This window comes from Lissotriton helveticus, chromosome 5_1, assembly GCF_964261635.1.
Source record: "Lissotriton helveticus chromosome 5_1, aLisHel1.1, whole genome shotgun sequence".
NCBI classification, from domain to species: Eukaryota; Metazoa; Chordata; class Amphibia; order Caudata; family Salamandridae; genus Lissotriton; species Lissotriton helveticus.
The window spans coordinates 2,001,786,862-2,001,813,805 of NC_136065.1; the positions used below are offsets into that span (position 1 = coordinate 2,001,786,862).

General features: G+C 46.0%; 1 protein-coding gene across 1 annotated transcript in view; it reads left to right on the forward strand.

The window, feature by feature from the left end:
• Nucleotides 1-26,342, forward strand: part of LOC144756161 (E3 ubiquitin-protein ligase TRIM39-like) — a 388,718-nt gene extending 362,376 nt beyond the window's left edge. The window contains exon 9 of the mRNA XM_078645740.1: nt 25,972-26,342. Coding sequence (XP_078501866.1) covers nt 25,972-25,999 — 28 coding nt within the window. The 3' untranslated portion in view covers nt 26,000-26,342. The remainder of the gene's footprint in view (nt 1-25,971) is intronic.
• The last annotated feature ends 602 nt before the right edge of the window (nt 26,343-26,944 follow it).

Below are 26,944 nucleotides of genomic sequence, written 5' to 3' on the forward strand. Positions count from 1 at the left end.
GTTGAGGAGACACATGGATTGGATCCCTCCCAGTCGGGTTTCAGGCCTAGACACAGCACCGAGACCACCTTGCTGTCAGTCGCAGACGATCTACGTATGTACCAGGATGGGGGTTATTCCGTCATCCTGGTTCTGCTAGATTTGTCTGCGGCGTTCGACACCGTGTCACATGACATCATGACCACCAGACTTGTTAACATCGGTCTGGAAGGTGTAGCTCTGGCATGGGTGAGGAGTTTCCTGACAGATCGCACCCAGACTGTCACCCTGGGTGCTTATCGGTCAGAGGAGGTGGGGATCTCAAAGGGGGTGCCACAGGGGTCCTGCTTAAGCCCGACCCTGTTCAATATCTACGTGGCACCCCTGGCAAACATCATGAGATCCCATGGGTTCATCCCAATGTCATACGCGGATGACACCCAACTCCTCTTCCCGTTTAAACATCTTACGGATACGGTCAGGAACTCTTTCTCCTTGGGGATGAAGGCAGTGGCTCACTGGATGGCATCAAACTTCCTGCAATGCAATGTGGCAAAAACGGAGGTGATGCTATTCGGTGAGGCAAAGCTCCTATGGTCCCCAGACTGGTGGCCGCAAGACCTTGGCCCAGTCCCGGAGCCAAAGCAGGTGGTAAAAAATCTCGGTGTGCGTCTGGACCAGGAGCTCTCTCTAAAACAAAACAGCAATCAAGTGGTGGGCTCATGCTTCCACGTTATTGCTATGCTGAGGAAGGTCTTCCCCTTGCTCCCTGACTCAACTAGGAGAACGTTAGTGCAGGCCCTTATATTGAGTCGACTGGACTACTGCAATGGGATGCTCCTATCAGTAAACGAGGGAGTTATTGCGAGATTGCAGGTAGTCCAGAACACGGCGGCCCGTCTTGTTCTAAATCAGCCCCCCCGTACACCATCGAAGCCTCTTCTGAACACCCTACATTGGCTTCCCGTCAAACAAAGGGTGAAATACAAGATAGGGTGCACCATACATAGAAGTCTCCAGAACAAAGGCCCAGAGTATCTGAACAATAGATTCTCTCTCTACAAACCTGTTCGATCCTTGAGATCCAGTGAACAAGGCCTTTTACAAGTTCCTAGAGCCAGAAAAACCAGACAAGGTGGAAGAGCTCTGTCCATCGCTGGACCAAGATTGTGGAACAGCCTCCCTCTCTCCTTGAGACTTTGTCAGGAATATCTCCCTTTTAGGAAACAGTTAAAAACCTTCTTATTTCCTAACTAATGACATCTGCTTACCAACTGTTACTTGCTGAAAGGTTCTCAAAGGCGCGGAGATACTCCTTCGGGAGATGATCCTAGCGCGATACAAACCCGCAAATAAATAAATAAATGTAAAGACTGCTTCAAAGGACAATTGACTCTCTAACTGGTGTTGCTCCTGCATCGCAAAAGCATATTATAGACACTTTTACTGCCAGTTCCCAGATTCCGAAGACCCGATCAGGATGAGTAATCAGAGCACCACGCAGGCTTGATGAAGAGCTATGATTGTATATATATTTGTAAACAATTGTTCGAGGCATGTGGGCTGCTAAATTCATATCTATTGCATAGATCGCCGCCTAGTGTTGGGTCCGGATGATTGCACATTGTTGTCCTGGAAGAGTCTTCGAAGTATCACGAGATAGGTGGCTCCTCCCCTGGACTACAGTGCGCATGGGCATCGACTCCATCCCCAGATTGTTTTTTTCCGCCATTGGGTTCGGATGTGATTTCGACGTCTCCTGTCGGAATCGGTAAAAAACTGTTCTCTAAAGGCCAAAAGGCTTTCTAACCTCCTCGGTATTATTGGCGTTCGGTTCTCGTGTATACTCCAACTCTTCGAGTCGGTTTTCTGGGGAGTCGCGTGACTCTTCGGTCATCGAGGCCCTTCGGCGCAGCAAGACCCCGACAAATCTACAATGGAACGAAGTCCGTTCAAAAAGTGTCCCGTGTGCGGTTCGAAGTACCCACACATCGACGTGCATCCTGTATGCAACAAGTGCCTGTCGCCGGACCACAACGAGGCCAACTGTATGGCCTGTTCGAACTTCAGGTCAAAGAAGACGCTCAACATTCGGCGCGTGGCGCGCCTCGAGGCCCAGCGATCGGCACCGGCACCTGTGGACATCTTCAACGACCCCGAAGCAGACGAGCAAGAGCTTCAGCTTCAGATCTCGCCTCCATCGGCGGAGGTCGAGGCCGACTACGGTGAAGCCGTTGAGGGCCTGGACCAAGACGAATACGTCGAGGAGGTAGGGGACGACGAGGAAGTTTATGGGGCCGCGGAAGATAGCTCGGAAGAAGAGCTATGCCCCGTCCGTACAATAACTAAGGCTCAGGTCACGGGATCGCCACTCGGCCTTACCCACGACCCTCAACCTACGTCCTCGGCCCCGCCTTCTGGCCCGGCTACAGACATTTCGGCGGAGCCTCCGTTACAGAAAACGAAACCATCGGCTTCGACTTCTTCTAAGATGGCTGACACACCATCGAAACCGAAGACGGCAGGGACACCTTCGACACCGTCGTCTTCGGAGGCTTCGAAGCCAAAAAAGGCGGTCGAACACGAAAAGGCACCCAAAGGGGCCAAGGAGGCCAGCTCGGAGAAGGTCGTCGAGCATGTGTCGAGTAAGGTGGTGGAGTCGACGTCAAAGAAATCTGTCGAGAAACCTTCTCCCAAGACTACCGCGCCTACGGGCAAACGGCCAGTCGGAGTGGAGTCGGCAAAGGCCGCCGAGCCGAAGTCTGGAACCGCGTCGCTGAGGGAAAAATCTGCCGATCCAAAGCCGGCGGCGTCGACGCCTACGGCCAAGACAGGGGATCGGACCCTTGCTGTCGAGGGTGCGTCCGCGCACAAACAGCAGTCGTCGGCTCTCGGATCATCACCTGGTGATGGATCAAGGCCCTCGGTCGGATCGACGAAGCCGTCCGCTTCTTTTACTAAGCAAGTCGCGGACTCCCTGCAGAGGATACGGGACAAGACGTCAGAGCCGAAAACGCCCTCAGTACCACCGACGACGCTTCCGCCGAAGAAGACTTCAACGCCGATCCTCTATACTCTGCCGCCAAAGGTGGCGCCTAAGGCTTTCGCACCTCGTGCAGTGCCCAATGACTTGGAGGGGCTGCGGCAGACTCAGCGGAGTGGAAGCTCTGCTCGACCACTTTCGCAGGACGACGAATCGGAGCATTTTATCGACGCCGACACGGGCAAATTAATGCTCTACAAAAGGAAAATTACATCCCAGCCGGTGGACTCCTATGTAATCCCTCTAAAAAAGAAAAGGCCTGCACCAGATACTCCAGAGCTTGTGGAACCCATTCCTCAACAGCCTAGGAGGAGTCCAACACCTTCACCCACTTACTCCGATGGGGATGTCAATGAACAGAATGAGGACTATAGCTTCCCTGCCAATACTGACCCTGATGAGCAGCAGGACTCATGGATAGACACTGGTGACCAGGGTGACCAACAGGTGGTTAGTGACCCACAGCTTTATGGAATAAAGGCTTCTCCTACTGAAGACTCAGCGGCATTTAATGCCTTAATTGAACGGGCAGCTGCAAATCACAAGGTGGAGATGCATGCCGACCCTGTGGAAGTTGATTTTTTGTTTGATACATTCTCGGCATCAGAAAAGACTGTAAAAACACTGCCAATGCTTAAAGGGGTTCTCAAACATGCTACTGACATTTTCAAGGAACCCACCAGGGCACGGGTGGTCAACCCACGTATAGAAAAGAAATACAGACCAGCACCTGGGGACCCTGCTTATATACGAGGCCAGTTGCCTCTAGACTCTTTGGTCGTCTCCAATGCCCGCAAAAGGGCAAATTCACAGACAACGGGTGAAGCTCCTCCCCCGGACAAAGAGTCGAAAGTGCTGGAGGCAGGGGGCAAAAGGGTGGCAGCGCATGCAGCAAACATATGGCGCATATCCAATACACAAGCCCTATTAGCCAGGTATGATAGGGCGCACTATGACACCTTAGAGCAGCTCTTACAACACCTTCCAGACCAGTTTAAAGAAGGAGCTGAGTTGCTGATACAAGAGGGCAAGCTCATTTCTAACGCTGCAATTAAATGTGCGCTAGACGTGGCAGATACAGCAGCGAGAGCAGTCAACACAAGTGTTATGTTAAGGCGTCAAGCATGGCTCCGCATCTCGGGGTTCAAACCAGAAATCCAGACGACTATCCTCAACCAGCCCGTCAATCCAGACAGACTGTTTGGGCCGGAGGTTGACACCATCCTCGAGAAGATCAAAAAAGATACTGAGACGGCTAAGTCCATGGGGGCGCTTCAGTCTCAGCAATTCAGAGGAAACACTTTTCGTCGCTCAGGTGCGCGGGGTACTACCAGAGGCCACTTGGCACAGCAGTCACATTTCGGCAGAGGAGGCGCCCAAGCCTCGTACCCGAAACAGAATAGAGGTGGTTACAGAGGCAACAGCGCCAAAGGCAGAGGCAGAGGCAACAATAGTTCCCGCTCCTCTGCTGCCAACAAACAGTGACTCTCTGTCCCTACCCCCCGACCATCCAACACCTGTCGGGGGGAGACTCCAGCAGTTCCTGCCAGTCTGGACGTCCATCACCACAGACAGGTGGGTGAGGAAACTTATCCAGTTTGGTTATTGTTTAGAGTTAACGTCCACTCCACCCAACATACCCCCAAGACAACGACCTATGTCAGCAGAGCACTTGCACTTATTGCAGCAAGAGGTTCTTGTAATGCTGCAAAAAGGCGCAATAGAGCTCGTGCCTGTGGAGGAGGAAGGCACAGGGGTTTATTCCCTGTACTTCTTAATCCCGAAGAAGGACGGCTCGCTCAGACCCATTCTGGACCTACGCCCCCTGAACCTGTACATCCTCTCAAAACACTTCCACATGTTAACACTGCAGCAGGTTCTTCCATTGTTAAACCAGGGAGACTTCCTCGCAACCTTGAACCTCAAGGATGCTTACTTTCACATACCACTCCACCCATCCCACAGAAAGTACCTCAGGTTCACCATACAAAACAAGCATTACCAGTTCAAGGTCCTGCCCTTCGGAGTGACCACTGCCCCCAGAGTGTTCACAAAGTGTCTGGCGACTGTAGCGGCGCACCTCAGGAGACAGAACATACATGTCTACCCTTACCTAGACGACTGGCTCGTTCAAGCAAAGTCGGAACAGCAGTGCGCCGCAGACATGTCCCACGCGATTCACCTCCTTCACAGTCTGGGGTTCTCACTGAACTATCCAAAGTCGCACCTTCAGCCAGCCCATGTGCGGCAGTATCTGGGCGCGACAATAAATACTTTAACTGCTACGGCTCAGCCGAACCAGGTGAGGATCGACAACATCCAGTCGCTCGTCCAAAGGTTCAGACCGCAACACTCACTCCCAGCGAGAGTGTTTATGCAGCTGATAGGCATGATGGCCTCCTGCATCTTCATAGTCCCGCACGCAAGGTTGCATATGCGTCCGCTCCAAAAATGCTTGGTGCATCAGTGGACACAGGCTCAAGGACAATTGAAAGACCTAGTGTTGGTGACCGGTCGGGCATACAGCTCTCTGCATTGGTGGAATCCACACAACCTTTGCAAGGGCCGACCTTTCCAAGAGCCTGTGCCGCAGATCATCATGACGACGGACGCTTCTCTCCAGGGTTGGGGAGCTCATGTGCTCCACTACACGGTGCAGGGACTATGGACTACACAGCAGAAGAAGATGCACATCAACTATCTAGAATTGATGGCAATCTTCATGGCACTCAAATCCTTCAAGGTACATCTGTGCAACAAAGTCGTGTTGATCCGGACGGACAACATGACTGCCATGTACTATATCCAGAAGCAGGGGGGTACGCACTCTCCACAGCTGTCTCATCTGGCTCAGAGCATGTGGAAGTGGGCCATTCAGAGGAACATTTTCCTCATGGCGGAACACCTCCCGGGCAAGGACAATCAGATGGCGGATCTGCTCAGCAGATACAGCCACCAGATGCACGAGTGGGAGTTACATCCATCAGTACTCCGCCCGTACTTTCAGCAGTGGGGTCATCCAGAGATAGACCTGTTTGCCACAAGGGAAAACGCAAAATGCCAAAGCTTTGCCGCCAGGTTCCCTCACCCACAATCGCAGGGCAATGCGATATGGATGAACTGGTCAGGCAGATTTGCGTACGCTTTTCCCCCAGCACCTCTAATACCGCTGGTGGCAAGAAAGCTAAAGCAACACTCGATGACGCTCATCCTGGTTGCTCCAACGTGGACACGCCAACCATGGTACACCACGTTTCTAGAACTCTCCGTGGTACCGCATCAAAGGCTGCACCTCACACCCAGACTTTTGACGCAGCACCATGGCGACATTCAGCATCCAGATCCGCACCAGCTCAATCTGGCGATCTGGCTCCTGAGGTCTTAGAGTTTGGCTACCTTAACCTGCCTCCAGAATGCATGGACATCATCAGGGAGGCACGGAAGCCCACTACAAGAGCTTGCTATGCAGCAAAATGGAAGCGGTTTGTCATTTATTGTACAGCACATAACATAAACCCGCTAGATGCCTCCATTCCTAACATCATCTGCTATTTGTTGCATCTTTATAAATGCAATCTAGCGTACGATTCCATTAGGATACACTTATCTGCCATAGCGGCTTATCTTCAAAACAGGCAGCATCTCTCTGTTTTCAGGGTGCCTGCCATTAAAGCTTTTCTAGAAGGGCTGAAGCGGGTCATTCCTCCCAGGACCCCACCCGCTCCAGTGTGGAATCTCAACGTGGTCCTCACTAGGTTGATGGGCCCGCCTTTTGAGCCTCTACATTCGTGTGAGGTTCAGTTTTTGACATGGAAAGTGGCTTTCCTCATTGCTATCACGTCTCTCAGACGTGTTAGTGAGCTACAAGCGCTCACAATTCAAGAGCCATTTATTCAAGTCCATTCAAACAGGGTAGTGCTCCGCACTAACCCCAAGTTCCTTCCGAAGGTGGTGTCACAGTTTCATATCAATCAGACGATTGAACTGCCCGCATTCTTTCCAAACCCAGAAACAGTAGCGGAAAGAATGCTCCACACGCTGGATGTTAAAAAGGCATTAATGTACTACATTGACAGAACACAACACTTTAGAAAGACACAGCAACTTTTCGTTGCCTTCTCAGCACCGCACAAAGGCAACCCTATTTCCAAAGCTGGAATAGCCAGGTGGATCGTTAAATGTATTCAGATTTGTTATCAGAAGGCTAAACGCACTTTAACGGTCCCCCCCAGGGCGCACTCCACACGCAAGTTGGGGGCCTCCATGGCATTCCTAGGTAACATTCCTTTGGAAGACATTTGTAGAGCAGCCACGTGGGATACACCACATACATTTACCAAACATTACTGTGTAGATGTGCACTCCAAACAGCAGGCAGCTGTAGGACAGGCTGTTCTCAAAACTCTTTTTCAGACTTCTGCAGCTGGCACGGGCGGCCGCCGCTAATGAGGGGACTGCTATGTATTCTATGCAATAGATATGAATTTAGCAGCCCACATGCCTCGAACTGAATATGCTACTTACCAGTATGCATCTGTTCTTGGCATGTAGGGCTGCTAACATTCATATCGCCCACCCTCCTCCCCGGCGCCTGTAGCAGCTGCAGATTACTTCTTGCATTTCATCACTAGCATGGACATCATTTCTACTATCACACTCCATCTTTGCCACAATGGCTAAAAACAATCTGGGGATGGAGTCGATGCCCATGCGCACTGTAGTCCAGGGGAGGAGCCACCTATCTCGTGATACTTCGAAGACTCTTCCAGGACAACAATGTGCAATCATCCGGACCCAACACTAGGCGGCGATCTATGCAATAGATATGAATGTTAGCAGCCCTACATGCCAAGAACAGATGCATACTGGTAAGTAGCATATTCAATTTGACAGATGGGAGATATAGTGTTGTGAGTTAGCAATGACCGAACTACCATTGTAAGACGCAACTGAAACTCTCTTTACATGATATGGCACACCCCGGAACACCATCTGTACCAAAAACCGACCTTCAAAAATAAATATTCCTAGAAGTTCAAAATCTAATGGGTTCACAGGCCTGAAGTCTAACCTGAAGACTGACGTTGTCAAATGTAGCTAAGATTGTACCCTCAGCACAACTCCTAATCAAGCCAAAAGCCACACCCACTGAAGTAAATTGCACAGCCAGGTTTTCGTTAACAAAATCATTCACTGACTGCCCTCTGGGCCTCGACAGATGATAAACCATATTAATTAACCTGCAATTTTCTTATGGACCACGTGTTATGGAGAGACCATTAAATTCTCCAAAGGCCAAGTGTTATATGATCCTGCCTTTCTGCCCTCCCCCACTTCTTTGAAAACATTGTCCCTTATATTGTGTGGCAGATTTGAGATTGTCAGTGAAATTTCGTGCTTTAGGGCTTTGATAACTCGGGCGAAAACAGATTGATGAAATACCTTTTCCAAATTATTTAATTTGTGTTAGTTAACAAATAGCTATTAGTTGCATTAATATACCCATGTAGGGCAATTTCATTTTGTATTCAGCCACCCTCATTCTTTTCTTCACCTGTTTCTTTGACAGATTCATCCTTGTCTTAATCCTGCCCCTTGTCATCGTTGCCTGTTGCCCTTGTTCCGCTGTTCTTTCCCCAGTTTGCTGAGCCTTATCTCCTTTTGTTAATTCACTGTAAAGTACTTTCCCCACATCACCCATACCAAATGATTTGTGAACCTTCTCACCCTCTGAATCCCCAATAACATGTCCCCCACAGCAACAGAACACGTTTTTACCTCTTTTGTATTCTTTCTTCATCTCCGTGTCCCTCAAGCATGCCACTAATTACAGCCACCAGACTGTAAATGCAATTCTTTCCTCTCTGTCTCTTCCTCTGCACCAATTACCATTTTTTCCATGCCCTTTGACCATCCTGATTGTGCCTGTGCCAGGTGCCGGTTATGCCTGTAACATAAACTTCTCATAGACTATCCACAGATCCTTGTTAACATTACCTTTTGTCTGCACCTAATGTGGTATTTCCCCTTCTTCCAGTACCTCCTCATAGTCCAGGTCCAGCAACTCTTCTCTCGCATTTTCCCCAACTGTGCAAAAGCCACTTGCACTAGGAATTTCTCCATGACTGACTCCACCTTTATACCGATCCCAATCGATCTTAAACGTCTACTTTGATGATGGTCGCTCTCCTGTTGTTGGAAAGACGGCATTTCAAGCATGAGCTTGTACGGTGTACAAAATAACGATGGATTAGGATGTGGCCCAAGTAATTTTACCAGTGGCTGGGATTATTTTAAGCATAGCAAAACACAAGGAGATGATGGACGGAGCACTGAAACTTTTCAGACACTCAACCTCAGTCACAAATCTGGATTGAATCCATCATCTCCTTGTGTTTGCATTATTCTAAGCATTCCATCCATCACTTTTTTGTATACTTTAGTGTTTACCTTTCAACAGTCACAAACACACTTGCCTCCTCAGCTTACGCTATTTCCATTGAATGGATCCATCTTGTAGTGTTACACTTCCATGCTGTACTATTCTGGGCTTTACAGCCCTTGCTCCATGTTGCAGAATGTTGTGGATGCGGGATTCCACCAGTTAGTTACTCCGTGGCTGGCGAAGGTTGAATCATAATCTGTTTGCTCGATTAAAGCCTTGTTTATACTTACTTCAGTGTCAGTGTCCCTACCACATTTTGGAGATGAGGATGGGATACCACAATCCACATGTGCACACACTGTAACTTTGTGCTGTATGTGACTACAGGCCTTTTACTAATAACTCTGTAATGGTGTAAGGGCTTATGGAGTATTGTGAATAGCAGTATCGAGGGTGATGTCTCTTCAGATGCCTTCTGTGATCTCATCAATCATGTCATTTAAGATGTTATCGATGATGTCTTTTAACCTCATGAGTGAAGTAATATGTGAGAACATAAGTAGTGCATAATGGGAGTGCAAGTTATAATTGGTTCACTAAACTATAACTAGCAAATCTCAGTAGTGTTTCAGTTTGTGTTTTTGTAGTTAATTTCTTTCTACTTTAGTGAGATTTTGATCTTATTCAACATTAAGCATACTCCCAACCCTCTCGAGCAACTTGCAGCCAACCTCCCTGCTGTACATGGCTCCACCAATAACTCCACCGTCGTCTAACTCACCACGGCGCACAGCTGAAGCTAGGCACTGCACCCAAAACCTACCAATGTAAGAAATTGAGTTATTAGTTGGTCAGAATGTGGGTCCTTCCCAAGTAATAATAATAATCATAATTAAGTGATTTATAAAGTGCATGGTTACTTCGACTGAAATGTCCCAGCGTTACTATTTCACTCTCAAAGTCCAGATAAGGTGAGTCCTAAGGTACAATGCCGATCTAAAAAGCCCTGTTTTAGCTTCTTTTGGAACGCTGGCTCTGATTTTTCCTGTCTAAGCGAAAGGGGAAATGAGTTCCACATCTTGACGGCCAGGAAACCAAAGCCACGTCCTCCAATACGAGGTCTTTTAATGCTGGGAATACAGGCCAAAGAGGTCCCGGTAGATCTCAATTCTCTTATTGGGTTATAGGACGTAACTAAAGACTGCAGAGACCTAGGGTCTTTACTGTTGAGGATTCTATCACAATGGCACATGGCTTTAAAGGACACCCTTTCTTTCAAGGAAAGCCAGAGCAACTTTGCAAGAGAGGGGGCTATAGGGAAGCGTGTGGGCAGGTTTAGCAGCTGCGCTGCCACATTCTGAACACGCTGAAGTCTCATAAGTTGTGAGTCCGAGACTTCCAGATATAGAACATTGCAGTTATCCGGTCAGCATATGGCGAGGGACTTGATCACAGTCCTCTAGTCTGCCTCTGGCAGAAAACCATGGATTTTCTTTCAAGGTTTTCAGGATGCCGAAGCATTGTCCCGCTAGGCTGGTGATTTGGCTGTCAAATGACAGTGTGGTGTCAATCCAGATACCTAGATTTTTAACTTTGGGTTTGGGCACAGGTAGGGGGCCAAGAGAAACAGGCCATCATGCTGATGACCAAATCGAAGGCTGCTTACTAATGAAAAGGACTTCAGTCTTCCCAGCATTTAGCTTGAGACAGCTGAGGCTCATCCACTCAGCCACCGTCATCAGGCAAGATCTGAGCAGACACCGCAGTATGATATCAGCCAGGGGGTGCATGTACAGATTGAATTGTGTTGGGCTCAGAGAAGAGACATGGGGCACCCCCTGCTGGAGTGAGAGAACCTTCAAAGAGAATGGTTTTTGTGCCACCTGAAAAGTGTGGTTCTGTAAAAAGGAGGCCAGCCTAAGTAGCACCTCGCTACCACCTCGCTTCCACCGTGCACAGTCGTTTAAGAAGGCTGTGGGACACTGTGTCAGAGGCTGCGCTGAGGTCTGGCAAGGAACCCAGAACTTCTAAGTCGGGCGTCCCGGGACTAAGCGCTGCTAGTTCTCGTCATTTTGAAGTTACAGTGTGATTTAGCGTAACATGACCAGTCTGGCTTGTTTCTCTACATTTTGAGTAGGTCTTTTGAGACATATGTTTTTGTGCAACCGTTCTGTCCTGAAGATGGTCCCAAGGATCTACTAGACCACCGGGGGACTGAAACGTCGACGCACAACACCGTTTTTGCATAAATATTTAAATGTGTTTGACTCTAATCTAATTACACATTGTGTTAAATTCACTTGAATATGGTTGAATTGAATGTCCATATTTAATGCGAAAGGTGTTTTATTTACTACCACTGAATGTCACATAATTAGATTGGTAGTATCTTGTTGCCAGACATTCATTTTCGAGAAATGTTAAAGAGAATATAAGGATTAAAGCTGATTGCTTTGACAAACTGTGACTGTCATTTAGTCCCTGTGAATACTATAAATAAGTGTTCATGTATGTGACATTAACACATGTTTGAATTACCATATGAATGTGTCCTTTGGGGGCATTTTGGCTTGTGTTATTAACGATACCCAGTCCCTGGGGGAATATTGGGTGGCTGCTGTAGTGTCCCCTCTGTTGACAACCTGACAGATGGATTTAGAGGCAAGAAGAAGTGCAGACTCTGTAATTTATTAGGGACAGAAACCAGATTGGATCTCATTAAGAAGATCTCTGGCTTCAGTAAAGGAGGAGAGCTGTTGATTTATATATTTTTCTGCCATCTTAGGAAAAAAAGGGGGTAATGGGATGGGACTACAGTTTTCCGGCTTGGTGGGGTCAAGAAGTGCCTTCTTTAGCAGAGGGACTATAGTGCCATGTTTCCATGATTGAAGGACCTGGCCAACCTTGAAGGAGCCGTTAAGTAGATCGCATAGCACTGAAGGTATGATGGTCAAGCCTCACTCCATGATGGCAGGAGAAGCGGAATTGCAGGGCGCCCCTGATTTCACAGATGTCGGTGTCAGGAGAAGATCCTCCATTGTGACAGATTTGAGACTCAAGAGTGCATCACTATCCGCTGAAGTTTCAAACCAGACCTTGAGGTGGGGCGCATTTCTGACAGCCTCGGGAAATGTTGAATGGATGGACGCGACCTTGTCATAAAAATATTGAGCCAAGACATTGCAGCGGTCCACAGACAGCAGGGCCTCTGTTGAGTCACGAACAAGAGCAGAGAGAGATTTTATTATCGAGAAGGGTTCCTCGGAGGAGTACTGTGCCATTTCTACATGGCCTGCATAGAAGTCGCGTTGCAAAGTTCCGATAGGTCTTTGATAGGCCTCCAGGGCAGCACGATAATTGGCCTTGTCAATGAGATCGAAGGTTTTGTGCCAGATGCGTTCTAGACGCTTGCAGGATTTTTTCCCAACAGCTTGCTCGTCATTGAGCCATTCCACCAAAGGCTTCAGTCTTCTAATTGTATGATCAGCTGCCAGTGCAGTTTGATCTAGTGCACACTTGATCCACTCAAGTAATGAATCAACAACCTTTCATCTGCTGAAAACTAAGTAACACTTTGCAGCACCTGATGCTCTCTTGCTAGCGAGACCGAGTTATCCAAGGTCTCCTCAGGGGAGGTGGTGTAGGCTAGTACCCCTGATGTAGCTCCTTAACTGTAATAAGTTATTACATTTGAACTATGACATTATGGTGCCTGCTGCTAGAGCCACCAGCTAAGATGAAAAAATAATGAAAACAAACTTTTCATTCTTCTGATCTGATTTTCTAAAATGAAATGTGATCATCAGTAAGAAGATATACATGTTTGCATGCTATGAGTTCTGACTGGAAATATACCAGGCCCGATTCACAAAGGTAAACGTTTGGTCGAAACTTAAACCAAACGTCTGCGTTTACGACTTTGGGAAGTCACAAAGGGCATTACGAGTATTATCTTTATGTCCTTACTCAGGCCGTTTCTCCTTCCCGAGTGCAGACATAAAGATAGTATTCATATATGCCCTTAGTGAATTCGCAAAGTCGTAAACGTACATGTTTGTTCTAAGTTTAGACCAAACGTCTTCGTTTACCACAATCTTTCTGCATGTTTCTACAATTCTGAGCTACAGCATTTTTTTTATTTGACTCATATTAAACTTAGTCAAATATATTTTCGCAACACATTACTAACTGCAAACTTTGTTGGCAATTATTTATGAACAATGACAATGAAATGTCCCATCAACATTTACCATTAGTGGTAACAGATACCCATAGTTGAAATATGCATTAATAGCTGTACCATATTTTAGAACTTCTAATTATGGGTATTATTTTTACTTTTATACATAATCATATACAGTTTCATCACCCATATCAACCAGCATACAATTTATGTAACTAATAACTTTATTTTGGTTTAGGGTATGATCATTAAACAGAAAATAAGAACAGAAAGGAAGCAGAATATATTTGGGATAAGAGGAGCATGGGGGTGTGGACACATAAATGTCTATGTTGTCATTGCAGTAGAAGAGGTTGTTGATCTAGTCAGTGGTGTTAGCAGTAGGACCCCTCCCCCACCTCATCGGGACCCTGCACTTTGCAAAAAGGAGGGACAGAACTGTGAGCCTTCTCAACTGTTTAGAAATGATTCAACATAGCCATGTTAGAGTATGTGCCCTATAACTGGATGGTTGGGAAGGAAACTTTTCAGGGTCTTTGGAGTGTAACTGCTTTTTTGCCATTTTTCACTACACATTCCATTTTTATTTTTCAAGTGAAACTTTTTTTGTGGTTTGTGGGATGGGTAATGGTGTTATCATGTATTATAAGGAATAAAATACCCTCTGCAGTATGTTAAAAAGATATTGCAAGACACACCAGAGTAACACGACCTTCTAATGGCACTCAACCCTAAGCCTCATTCCTCTATATGGTGATCTGCAATAGTCTTACAGTGAATGGTCTGGAATACTTTATCCCATATCATATACTGCATTGTAGAAGCTATAGCTATACATTTAAGAAGGTATCAAAAACAATTATCCCTTATCTACCTATGATTTCATTGAAATGTAACAAGTTCATAAGTAATTCCTGTAAATGAACCACGCAAAACAAGGATTTACTCCGGGACTCTTCTATTTGATCACTTCTAACATTTTGGAGACATTTAAAAGCCGTCATAGTTTCACTGAGGCTCAGACAAAGTCCACAACTGGAATGGCGTGCGGCCTGCCCTTATTAGGTGGCCCCTTTGACACGTGTACTTTTTATGTTCACAAATGTATGTAAACAAATGTAGATCTGCTGGGCCCCATGTCTGTCTATTAAATGATGGGAGGAGAGAGATGGGACACTAGTAGAAATAAAGAATAATATAAAAAACGTTATTAATGTGTCAAGTCGGACTTGAGATGCCAGAGTACATGCATATGGTTCATGGTTCATGTTTACAAGCTTTCTAGGCAGTTTCCTGGGAGATGCTGCTTTGTGGTAATATGCCTTAGTTCTTCCGGTGCGCTTCAGGCAGAGTCGGATAAAGTGTCTCTCAGTCTCAAATTGTCCTGGTTCACACTGTTGCCAGATCCTTGCATCTTTGTTTCTGGTATGACCTGTACCGCCAGCCTCTGGTCGCTCAGTCTGTATTTGGTAATACTTTTCCTGCGGATTGGGTTTCAGACCACTTTCAGCCTGTAAAAGTGAAATTGTTTGAAAATGTTCTGTAGCATTGCACTTGCAGTGGACTTTCCCTGACCTGGAATTCAGAGAGACACCTCCTCCTATAAGTGGCTCCCATAATCCGAGCCATATGAGTTAGCCATAAGTAAGAAGAGGTGTTGGTAGGGTGCACTTCTTCACTCGCTGGCCTCATTTATTCCAACTATCTGACCAACATGTGTTTTATAAAGAATTGCACTGATTCAGAGGAAGGAACATTATATTTTCTGACGACACTGAGTAGTAATGAGCGCCAGTGATAACAAGTGAAGGCATTTATGATTTCTGGGGAAGCAATATGGACAATGCCCTGCTTTGAGACATAAGATGGCTCCTCTATGATCAATGTATGGTGTAAATATCTTGAGTCAAGAGAGTTATTGGCAACTTAGAGTTAAAGGACCATACCAAGAGGCAATTCCTCCCTTGAAATAAGGCTGAGAAACACTTTTAAAAAGAGATGTTGACATTAGCTCCTCTCTTCAAGCATAAGGAAGACCCTGGTCTGGCGCCTTACTCAGGTATGTTTTGGTAGGACGTGACGGGATGTACACCTGGTGATGGGATGTTCACAAGATAAAACTTCTTATGCCATTAAGGCTGTGTGCAGGAAGGTTAGGCTTGTACTAGACCTGTTGTTTAGAACGCAGATAGTCGACATAGCTGCAGCCGAAGTGACTGTATGGAGCTTAGACATTAATGTAGGACAAGGTGAAAGTTGGAACAGAACTGCTCCCCGCTATTATTTTAGCAATACACCTTACATGGAGTAATAGGCATGACCTACATATTGATTTAAAATATTAATACCGAATTTTGCCTGTATACTATGTGAGTTCTAGAGTGGACTGCTACATTCTATACCATTGACCATAGGTCCATGTTCCCACGACTATGTAGACATAACATTAAAAACACAGTATTTGAATGGATAAAGCCATTTATATTTAATAGGACCCAAGATGTCCAACAAGGAACTTTCTCTTCTGCTCCATCACTGTGCACAGGCATTCCACAAGAGTTAGCTTTGTTGCCGCTACTGTTTATTTTCATTGTTCAAACCTTGACGATCCTTCAAGAAACAATTCCATGTGATCTGCATAATGAAGACACAAATTATATTCAGTCTTAATGATGGCCCTGAAAACCCAAGGTCAATCTTCTCCCCTGAAATTAGAAGCAGTATGAACTCCAATGAATCAAAACTGTCTCAAATTAAAACTCTCCAAGTTGGAGATTCTTCTGGCCAACAACAAACTAACCTATTGTGAAGCATCTCTATGGCCGTCCTTAACTGACAAATATCATCTCCCATCTCCTCAGTGTGAGAGCTTGACCTAATTCTGGATTCAGAGCTAAATATGGAAAAACAAATCACCAACAACATCATCAGCACCTCTTCAAAACAGATACTCTTGGATGAATCCTCCCTTTTCTTGCCCTTAGCTAAAGGATAACCATGGCCAGTGCCTTACCCGCTAACATATAGATTATGGCAACTCAGCATATCTGGGGTGTCCAAAGTAAAATAGCAATTGGTTAAAACAAATCCAAAATGCACAAGCTAGAATGGATTTCAAACTAAATAACTTTTTAGTCTGTTAAGAATTGAGTTATTGATTGAGGGGGTGGAACCCTCACTCGCACAACAACCACAATCCTGGTCATTGGGAACCACAAAAGTCACTAAATTAACCTGAACCTAACCCTCTGGTAGGTTGTGACAAAAGAAGTCCGGCTTAAGTTTGAGGCAATGTGTAAAGTATTTATGCAGCATACAAACAGTAATAAAGTAAGAGCACAACACAATATAATCCCAAACCAATTTAGAAAAATAGTATACATTTTACTAAACATAATGAGACTAAAATGATAAAATTCCAATCAGTAGAACAGTTGAAGTAAAAATAGCGCCAAGAAGCAGAAAGGGGTAATCTGTGTATATCTAGTTATGCTAGAAGATGACAAAGTCACAAGTTCAGGCCAACTGCACTAGAGTGTGGCCTGGATACAAGGACCAGGTAAGTCTCTCTGAAAAGGTTACCTTATAAAAGTCTGGCGTGCAGAGTTCAAAACTTCAGCATTTCACAGGAGGAGCTCAACTGATGCCAACCAACTGTCCAGGGCTTAGGGAGGCACATCTTGGGGTTCAGGAACTAACTCCGGCAGAGGCCAACAGGGCTTAGGGAGGTCCAGGTGCAGTAGGCCAGTTGGACAGCTGCAGGGACGCCTCTGGAACTTCTTTTGTCCCTTTGCAGCTCAGAACAGGAGGTCAGCCAACTGACCCTTGGAGTCAATATTGTAGTCCTGGAATTAAGCAGCAAGACATGCCTCAAGCAGCAGGGTATTCTTCTGAGGGCACAAGGCAGGCTTCAGGCAGTAGGGCAGTCCTCTGAAGCACAAGCCAGTCCTTCTGGGGTCCTCCGCAAGTCCAGAATGAACTGAAGAGTTGGTATGAGGGTCCAATATGTATACCTGGTGCCACCCTTTGAAGTGGGAGAAACTTTCAGGCCCTTCTACGCCTAGTTCTGAAAATGTTACCCATTCCCATGCCTAGGCTACAAGAGATGTAGCAGCCCTGCCAAGTATCAGACATTGAAGTAACGCATTTTTGGCCGATCCCCCGCATCACTGCTAATATATGACCGTGTGTCACGCAATTTGCTGAGCCCATAGGCTGATTTTTTCCCTGTGTCGTGGCCGTGCTCTGATGATTTATTAATTTATTCCCCTCTGATCACCGGCAGTGCATGATCAACTGTGGTCTGATCAGCTGAGCTAAATGCAGCTAGAGGGTCAGTGCTCAGCCTCACTGGATGGTTCTGCTCGTGCTCCCACTGGCTAACGTCTCAAAGAGAGAATCAGCACTTATTTCCCCGCCCGTACTCTTCGCTCTTCCTTGGCTCACATGACATGGGTACCTCGAGATACTTGTATAGCGCACTACTCACCCGCAAGGGTCTCAAGGCGCTTGTACGAATACCGCTGTGGAACCCATCCTGGCTTTCCCTGTGAGGTGTCCACTCCTGGGCACCCCCAAGGTGGAGGCCAGGCATCCTTAGCGTTGTGGGGGCCGTTGTGGAGATTAAGCAAGCTATTGCCCAGAGTTGCAGAGTGGGACTCCATGATTGGAATAGGCACCGAGGCGAGAATTATCAGGTCCGTGGAATTTTGAGCCCAAGACCCGCCGAGGCGGGGAATTGAACCCTGGTCCCGGGCTAGACCTCTGCATCAGGGTCTGCCGCTCTAACCATTGAGCCACACTTCTCCACTGAATGGATGGGAGATCCTTTTCATACCTTGGACCCCTTGCTTGGAATAGTCTCCCTCCCTACCTGAGGTTGATAGACAGTCTAGAACTGTTCAAGTAGAAACTCAAAACTCACCTCTTTAACAATTAGTAACCCGCTTGCGACTCTTCCCCCACTGCCAGCGCCGGGACACTCCTAGGAGTAGCTGTGCGCTTTATAAATGGTTATAACAATACAAAGTATTACCTCACTTGTCATGCTCCGCTCAGCGTGACCACGCCCATCACTGCCATTGGTTGGATCTGCTGCATCCATTCAAATGGTATTCCATTGGGAAGCAATCTACAGCAACAAGTCACGGGTGACACAGGGGATGGCAGAAGAGGGAAAGACATCCCGACTGCCAATATTCCCAGGTCAGACAGACGTGCACTGAATTAAGAACACGTCTTTTAAGTTGAACTTCAGAGTTTGGACCACAGCAACTCCTCCAGTGGCCTCATACCAAACCGGCCATCCCTTGGGCTTATGGCACTGCACATAACTTTAAATTGTCCCAGAGCCAGCTTTTTGTGTCCCAAACTCCCAGGAGCATTTTCTCTATCTGTCAGCATGGCTGAAGGATACTTTCCCTTTGCTCTCTTCTATTCCAGACGTCACATTCTGTCTTACATCATGTTAAGATTTCCTTGCTGCTGCTTCTTTTAGCACGATGCAGATTTCTCCGTGTATTTTAAGGCCCCACCTCTTCCTGTTCTGCAGAGTCTGTGGCCTTTCCTGGAGAGATGGTCTGTCTGTTGGGCGAGGTCTCTATTTCCATAACGCTGCTTTCCTCCAGTAGTCAGTCACCGTCACTATTAACACACACACACACACACACGCACACTTGTAACTATGCAGGCGTATTCTGGCCTCTGGTAGGAATTTGCAGAAGGCTGTCAAACTACCTCTTCTCACAAACAGCATTTTTCTCCTCGCACAAACAGCTTTTTGTGGCACAAGTGGGACCACAATTGTTCAGGAGTCACTAGGGCTGGGAGAGAAAACAAAGATAAAGATGGAAAAGGAAGTGAAAGGCAGACAAAAGAGAGAGAGTGCGGACTGGAAGAAAAGGGAGACGGGAGGGACAAGAATGAGACCAGGGACGAGAGATGAGACATTAAAAATGGATCCAGAGCAGGAGAAGGCCATATGAGAGGGAAGGCGAAAGAAACAAAGGGTGAAGGTGTTGTTGAAGGATTCAGAAGGGCAAAAGGAATTTGGAAAAAACACAGTTGATGGACAGAATGTAGAACAATGTCATACATTCACCCCAGTACAAGGATCTGGGCCTAAATCCATTGTTTTTTTGCACTCCACACCACCCTTGGATGCTTGATTCCGGTCTGGGAAAGACATGGCTTGGTAGTTCGGACTGGACTGTTCCCATGAGGCACAGGGTCAGAGCTGATTTGCATATAGCCAGTTTCTAACCCAGGGTGGTGTGGAGTGCAAAAAAAACTATGGATTTAGGCCCAGCTCCTTGTACTGGGGTGAATGTATGACATTGTTCTACATTCTGTCCATCAACTGTGTTTTTTGCAAAAGGAAATTGGAGACAGAGAGAAAAGGAGAGAAAGAGGTATGAGACTTGAGAGGGTGAAGGCCGTCTGAGGTTGGCACGAGGAGACTGGTGAGGAGGGAGGGGATGAGTGCTAGAGAAGTAGAGTTGAAGGCGAGTGAAAGAAGTAACAAAGGAGAAAAAAGGATGAAGAATGGAAAATCATCAAAGAGAGAAAATGGAGGAAAAGGGAAGGATATTTTAAGTGAAAAGAAGAATCACCTATTTTGGAAAAGTGAATGGAGTAGATGTGGACAGAGAAAATGAAAAGAAAAAAGGTAAGACATTAAAGTGAAGCGAGAGAAGGCAACAGAACAAAGGGATGAATGGTAAATCAGCATATGGAAAGGGGTGAGGCAGTATCGAGTTTTCTCATCTGTAGCAAGAAGTGAAGGATAGATAGTGCCTCATCCATACTATCTGCGTCCCTCTGTGGCCCAGCTGTTCAAGAACTTAATTTATGATATTGTTAACTCGACGAGGGGCATTTTCCTCACAGCACAGACAGTTTAGCAATACCATTGATGCACTCTGTGTCAGGAGCTGGCCTGTGTTCTTCCCTTGGGCGCAGCTATCAGTGGTGCAACTGTCATGGTTGCACTGGGCGGGGCCCTAGGGCACAACTGAATCGTAATTATTGTGGTATATTACTACTCAAGGATGCAGATTTTCCTTGCCTGCACTAGGGCACATGGCTCCTTGCTCTTCCTTTAACTCTTCACCTGTTTCTGACAGACTGAGATTCAGCAGAAAGACTCCCAGTTTATTCTTCTGCATACTGTACCTGCCTGTAGCCATAAATTCTAGATTTGTGCATGCTGTATCTGGTATACCAATACCACTATCGGTGATTGCCCAAGTCTAGCTGTCCCAGGCTGAAAATACTGAAAGTGAGCTTCCATAAAAGGATATTTACTTCATCTGAGCACTATCAATTTTATACATTTAAACTGCAATTTTCAGGCACCTTTTAGTCGAGTGATTTTCCGAAAAAGGTCAGTTTCTGAAATGATCAACTGCCTCGATCCCCTATGACACTCAAAGTGCCAGACATAACACACTGATATGTCACACATATGTACGCTGAAAACATGGAACTGTCACTCGTAAGCAAACTGAAAACTTGGATGCTATGGGTCTAGAATGACAAAAGACTGGTGTCAAGTTATTTGTGATTTTGCTGGAGGCAGCCTCATTGAAATATAAGTGGGGCAGGGAACAGCTCTGCCCCTCCCATCCTGCCAACACCTTGTCCCCTTTGCTTCACTTTCAGGGAGGAATGCAAAAAGACCAATTGCTAACCACACTCAGTCATGTGACCCAGGACACAGGCTGCAAGCACCAAATGATTCAGACAAGAATATGCCAACTTTATAAATGAAGCAAACACAAGGAGATGATGGACTGTGCGCTGAAACTTTTCAGACACTCACCGCCCAGTCACAGATCTGGGTTTAATCCATCATCGTTCTTTAGCTCACTTTGCCATCCCAGTTCAGACCCAGCCATATGCAAATCAGTCTTGACCCTGTGCCTCATGGGAACAGTCAAGGCCGAACTGCCAAGCCAGGTCTTCCCTGGACCGGAAACAAGTACCCTGGGACCGGTTTCGGGGTAACACCCCTCATCAGCCAGGCTAGCTTGAATCCAGTGGCAAAGTGAGCAAGGGACCCACGTCTGGGCATACCCTGCCTACTTAGGGCGTACAAAGCAAACACAAGGAGATGATGGACGGAGGCTGAAACTTTTTAGACACTCACCCCCAGTCACAGATCTGGGTTTAATCCATCATCATTCTTTAGCTCACTTCGCCACCCCAGTTCAGCTTTATAAATTAGCCATTTTCTGAATTGTGACCTACAATTTGACTGTGCCATTAAAGAGCATTTTAAATTACTATTCATTTGAGGCAAACATGACATTTTTACCTGTTCTCAATCAAATGATGGCACCTATTGAATGTAATAAGGTAATCCAATTTTATCCTATGGGAGATGTAGACCTTGTAGTAGTGAAAAAAGAATTTGAAAGTTTTTCACCACCAGTGTGAGAAGTTGGACTAGTATATGATGTTCACTATTCTAGTGAGCACCTTGCACCAGTCCAAACAACCCTTATGGTGATGGTTGTAAAGTCAACCTTATAGACAAGCTATCCTAGGGGTAGCATGGACAAAAGCAGTCTTAGGCTAAACTCAAGAGGGCATGTGAAGCCAGCTGTTTTACCATATGCAATCCTTTTAATACCAAATCAAAGGACACCACACAGGTTATATATTCAAAATATATATGTAACTATTTCTAAATCAATCCCCTGAACTCTTTTTGAGCACAGTAGCACAAGCGCATAACAAGTAACTCAATGTAACATACAATAAGTTGCACAATATGGATAGGCCCTGGTGGCCCGCTAAACCATATACTAAAATAGTGGTATAAGAACCACGTCACGAACAATGGAGAGGCCTAGGGCCTTGGGAATCGCTGGGCTAACAGTAGTTAGGAAGCAGGAGGCCCACGGGGTGCGGGTGCAGTGTCTAAATTCACACACGTGCACACATAGACGTCAATGGGTGCGTAAAGTTAGAAAGTTAAAGGTTTGGAAGTCTTCCGACTGGACTAGAAACTAGCCACTTGAAACTAGGACACTAGGAGAGTTAATCTTCACAGGAGCACCGCAGTACTCGCTTTACCTCACCCACAGGAAGCGGGTGCATAGGTCCCAAAGTGTGTCGGGTTTCGACGTGGAGCCTTGGAGAAAAGATGCTGCAGGCGACCAGGAGAGAAGAGTCTGGTTGGATCCAAGGGCGGATCGAGGATGAAGAGTACCTGAAAGCAGAGGGGACAGAGTCTGGGTCACTAGCCAGTGACCAGGATGGAACCAGGAAGGAACCAGGCGATGTCTGGGAGCAATCAGGTGATGTCGCGAAGCTTGTCTCTGCTGCCACGTGGACCAGGAGGTGTCGACGACAACCAAGAGCTGGGCACGGACTGTCCCACGAAGGCTCTCGCTGTCGGCGGTATCGGCTTCCGGATTGGAGTCAACAAGCCTTGGCAAAGGCAACCCACGCAGGATTCGATGAGGGCTTCTTACTCAGGCCAGCAAGGACTGAGGGGCTTCTCCTTCGCAGGGAAGCAAGGGCCAGTCTGGAGCAACCAGACCAGCAGTGTAGATTTCGGATTTCTTCGTCACAGAGGTCACTAGCCAACAGGCAAGTGACGGGACAGACGCGTCAAGTAGGAAAATGCAAAAGGGCCCCACGCAGCACTCGGTGAGTGTGGAGAGGTGATCTTTGGTGAAATGGATGCTCGGGGCTGGGGCTTTTCAATCCTCAGTGCACAACTTCGAGGGTGCCTCAGAAGCTGCATGGAAAGCGTCTCGCTGGCTTTCCAAGATGGCCGGTCCCAGGTCTCGCGTCGCCTCCACGGGTCTCAGCTTTGCTGTGGCTGTGGATCGGGCTGAAGGAAGTCTGGAAGTCCAGGTCTTGTCAGGCTCTGTGTTCGGGCTCCGGCGGGAGCAACGACAAAGCAAACCGTTGAGCGCTCGATGGTGCCTGCTTGCACAGGGTGGTCACTCCTTGACCACAAGGAAGATTCTTCAGTCTTTTACGTCGAGTAGGATGTCGAAGGGTCCAGAGTTTCGTATTAGAGTTTCAGTCAGGATAAATCTAAAGTCTTGGGACTCAGCTCCTACCTATATACCACATCTAGGGGCTGGATTACCTGCTAGGTCCCTCCTATGGGTGGGACCCAGGAAGGGGGTGGTTACACCCCTTTCCCTTAGTCCAGTTTCGCGCCAGAGCTGGGGCTGGAGTGCCCCAGCACCGGTTTGAACTGGCCTATGCATGGGACACCTTGTGTGCCCCAGGCAGTGTCTCATTTCATTCAGCCCTACCTGCCCCAATACACTATAGCCTGTCTGGGGTGGTGCTAGCACCTCCCAAGACAGGAAACCTATTGTCCAAGCCTCTCTCACTGGAAGGACTCCCAGCAGCAGGAGGTCAGACTTGTGTCTGTGGCAGCAGCATCCATTTTGTGATGCTGAGGCTCTGGTTAAATTTAACTAGGATTAATGGAAGTAACATGTCTTCTCCCTCTAGAAGGGTGGAATGCTACGGCGAGGGGGTAGTATTCCAAAGCGTATGACACCTTACACGACATGTTTTGATAAAGCCAAACCAAAGTTAGCATCCGACTGCTAACAAATTTTTATTGAATTTTGGTCAAACATCTTACATCCATGCATCAGAGGTTCGTAATGCACTTAAGAGTATATGGTATGGCAATATCCTGGAACAGCTATAAGGAAATGGTTCCGAAAGCTGCAGACAGGCTCAGCTCAGCACCATCTCACATAAAACCAAGCACTCTGCCTTCAGGATTGTTAAGGCCTGCCATAGGAGTGACTTATAGGTGTAGATGTGTCCAGATATAAGGTTATACATAGGAATACTATATCTAAGCAAGGGGTGATTACACGACCTTGCCCCAGCTGAGTGATCAGCCAGTTGTGTCAGTTTGGATGGCCAGCCAGGGGTGGCAAAAGATATGCTGCAGCCCTGGTAGGCCTTGTGTGCACCTATGCCCTGGGTACCTATAGTACACTGTACAGGGACTGATAAGAGTGGCCCAAATCCCAATTGGTGATGTACCTAAAGTACATGGTGTGAATTTAGAGAGAGAACAGCAGGGCTGTGGGTCTGATTAGCAGGCCCACAGCCACATTAAGTCGAAAACCAGTGAAGCAAAAAGCAAAACAAATGGGGTGACCATAGGAAAGCAGACACTACTCTCCTACAACCAGGACATGCAAAACCTAAAAGCACATATCTCACTTTCAATATACAATGCACCCTGGCCTATGGGCTGTTCAGAGTCTACCTTAGAGGGTAGCTTATATGTATTAAAATATATTTTGTTAAGTTAAATTGGCAGTTTAAAACTGCACATAGGTTGCAATTGCAGGCGTGAGGCATATTTTAAAGGCTACTTACGTGGGTGGCACAATAGGTGCTGCAGGCCTAGTAGCATTTAATTTATAGGGTTGGCTACATGTAGTACCACTTTAGTAGGGGCTTACAAGTAAATTGAATGTGCCTATTGGGTTTAGGCAAATTTTACATGTTTTAAGGGAAGACCTGGACTGCCAGTTCGGGCTGGACTGTTCCCATAGGAGCAGGGTTAAGACTGATATGCATATGGCTGTGTCCAAACTGAGGCGGCATGGTGTGAAAAGTATCGATGGATTGACTCACCTAATTGCGAGTGGCTGAAATTAATTCAAGTATTCCATCCATTACTTTTTTGTAATCTTTATAGGAGCCATCATTTGCTTTGGCAGGCCCTTAGGAACGTTACTTTGGTGACCGTTCTATTCTGTTGTTTACACCCGGAAGTATTGCAAGTTGTATAAGTTATTTTTGACTTCCTTGAAGGTTCCCCACGATGGAGAATTGAAATAACAAGTAGGTAACTTTCCCATTACTGTTATCAATGGTGCAGTGTTATTATTGTCAGTAATATCTGTGATTTGGTATTAAGTGGCTCAGTATCATTTGAGAATGTTGACTTGGTGTTTACAGCAGCTCAGTATTGTGATAAAGGACCTGGTATCTCTGGGACAGTATTATTATTTCCTATTCCAGGGAGAAAACTATAAACTAGGAGTGTGTGAATACCATTCAGCATCAGAAATGTCAACCCTCTAGGGGCTTATTAGGATAATAACTTGAATACAGCTAAATAAAACTATAGCAGCCAGTTCAGATCTTCATCCAAATGTTTCCAAATTCCCAACGTTCTTTCTAATGGTCTAATAAATGTCAGTACATTATGGTAGAACAAAAAGCTCCTTTATTCTGTTTGGAAATTGAGAGATTATATGCACCACATCATGTAAATATTGGAAAGTAGAACAATAAGATGAAAGCTCTCTTCCTTCAAATGCTTTGAAAATGTAACCTCAGTATGTTTTATGTTTCATATGTCTCCAGAAGAGAAAATGCCGTCTGTCAGAACTGAAGTGTATTGAAAGTCCCTGCTCACAAAATCTGGCATCTGTAAAAGGATCCGTCCGAAGAGCATATATAGGCTGAAGACTGCAGTTCTTCCTTTTGTTTAAGAAATTTTTGCAATTTTAATTGATTAAAGAAATCAATACTGTGCAATGAGGCTACATCAAACGTTGGTTGCTTTAATAAATTCATATGTATACGTATATCACTCTGTAGTTATGGTTATGTTCACGTTCCATAATGATATACCTTTGTAGGGAGACGAGATTTTCATTATTTCATTGTTTAATTACTACGACTGCCATGGTCACGGCGCCACTAGACTTAAACTGATGTAATATACTGGCTAGTGCAGGGGAGGGTGGGGGGGGCTAGAAATGTAGAGTTGTACCGTTAAAGAAAACTGAAAATCGAATTTGCTATGCATATACTGTACATCAAAGAGATTATTGATAGATTAGTATATTATGAAAAATGCCTTTTGTTGTACTGATTTCTCCTGCTTAATAAAGAAATGTTCACAAAAAAATTTTCACGTTCCATTGAAAAGTCCTTTTTGATTTGCCAATAACTTTGATCAATCTGTAGAAAGTTAGGGTATCTAGCCTAGTCTTGCTATAACAAAGTTCAAATGGACACAACTGGGGGAGTAATGTTAAAGGAGAGGTCAAAAGAATAATTTTCTATTTCACGTCCAATTGGAACTTTTGCTGTCTGCTACTCCAAAAACATCTGAATAAAATGTATTCAAACTGGACATAAAAATATAACTTTACTCAGATGTACTGCTAACCCGCTTATCAGTTTTTGAGTTCTAAATATGTGAAAAAACATAAGTGAGTGTTTGAGAAAAGTTCAAGAATGCCTATTCAAGAATATTGTCTGAATGGCAAAAACAAATATGATTAGCAGAACAGTATAAATGCCCTTTCTTTGAAATACTAATCTTGGG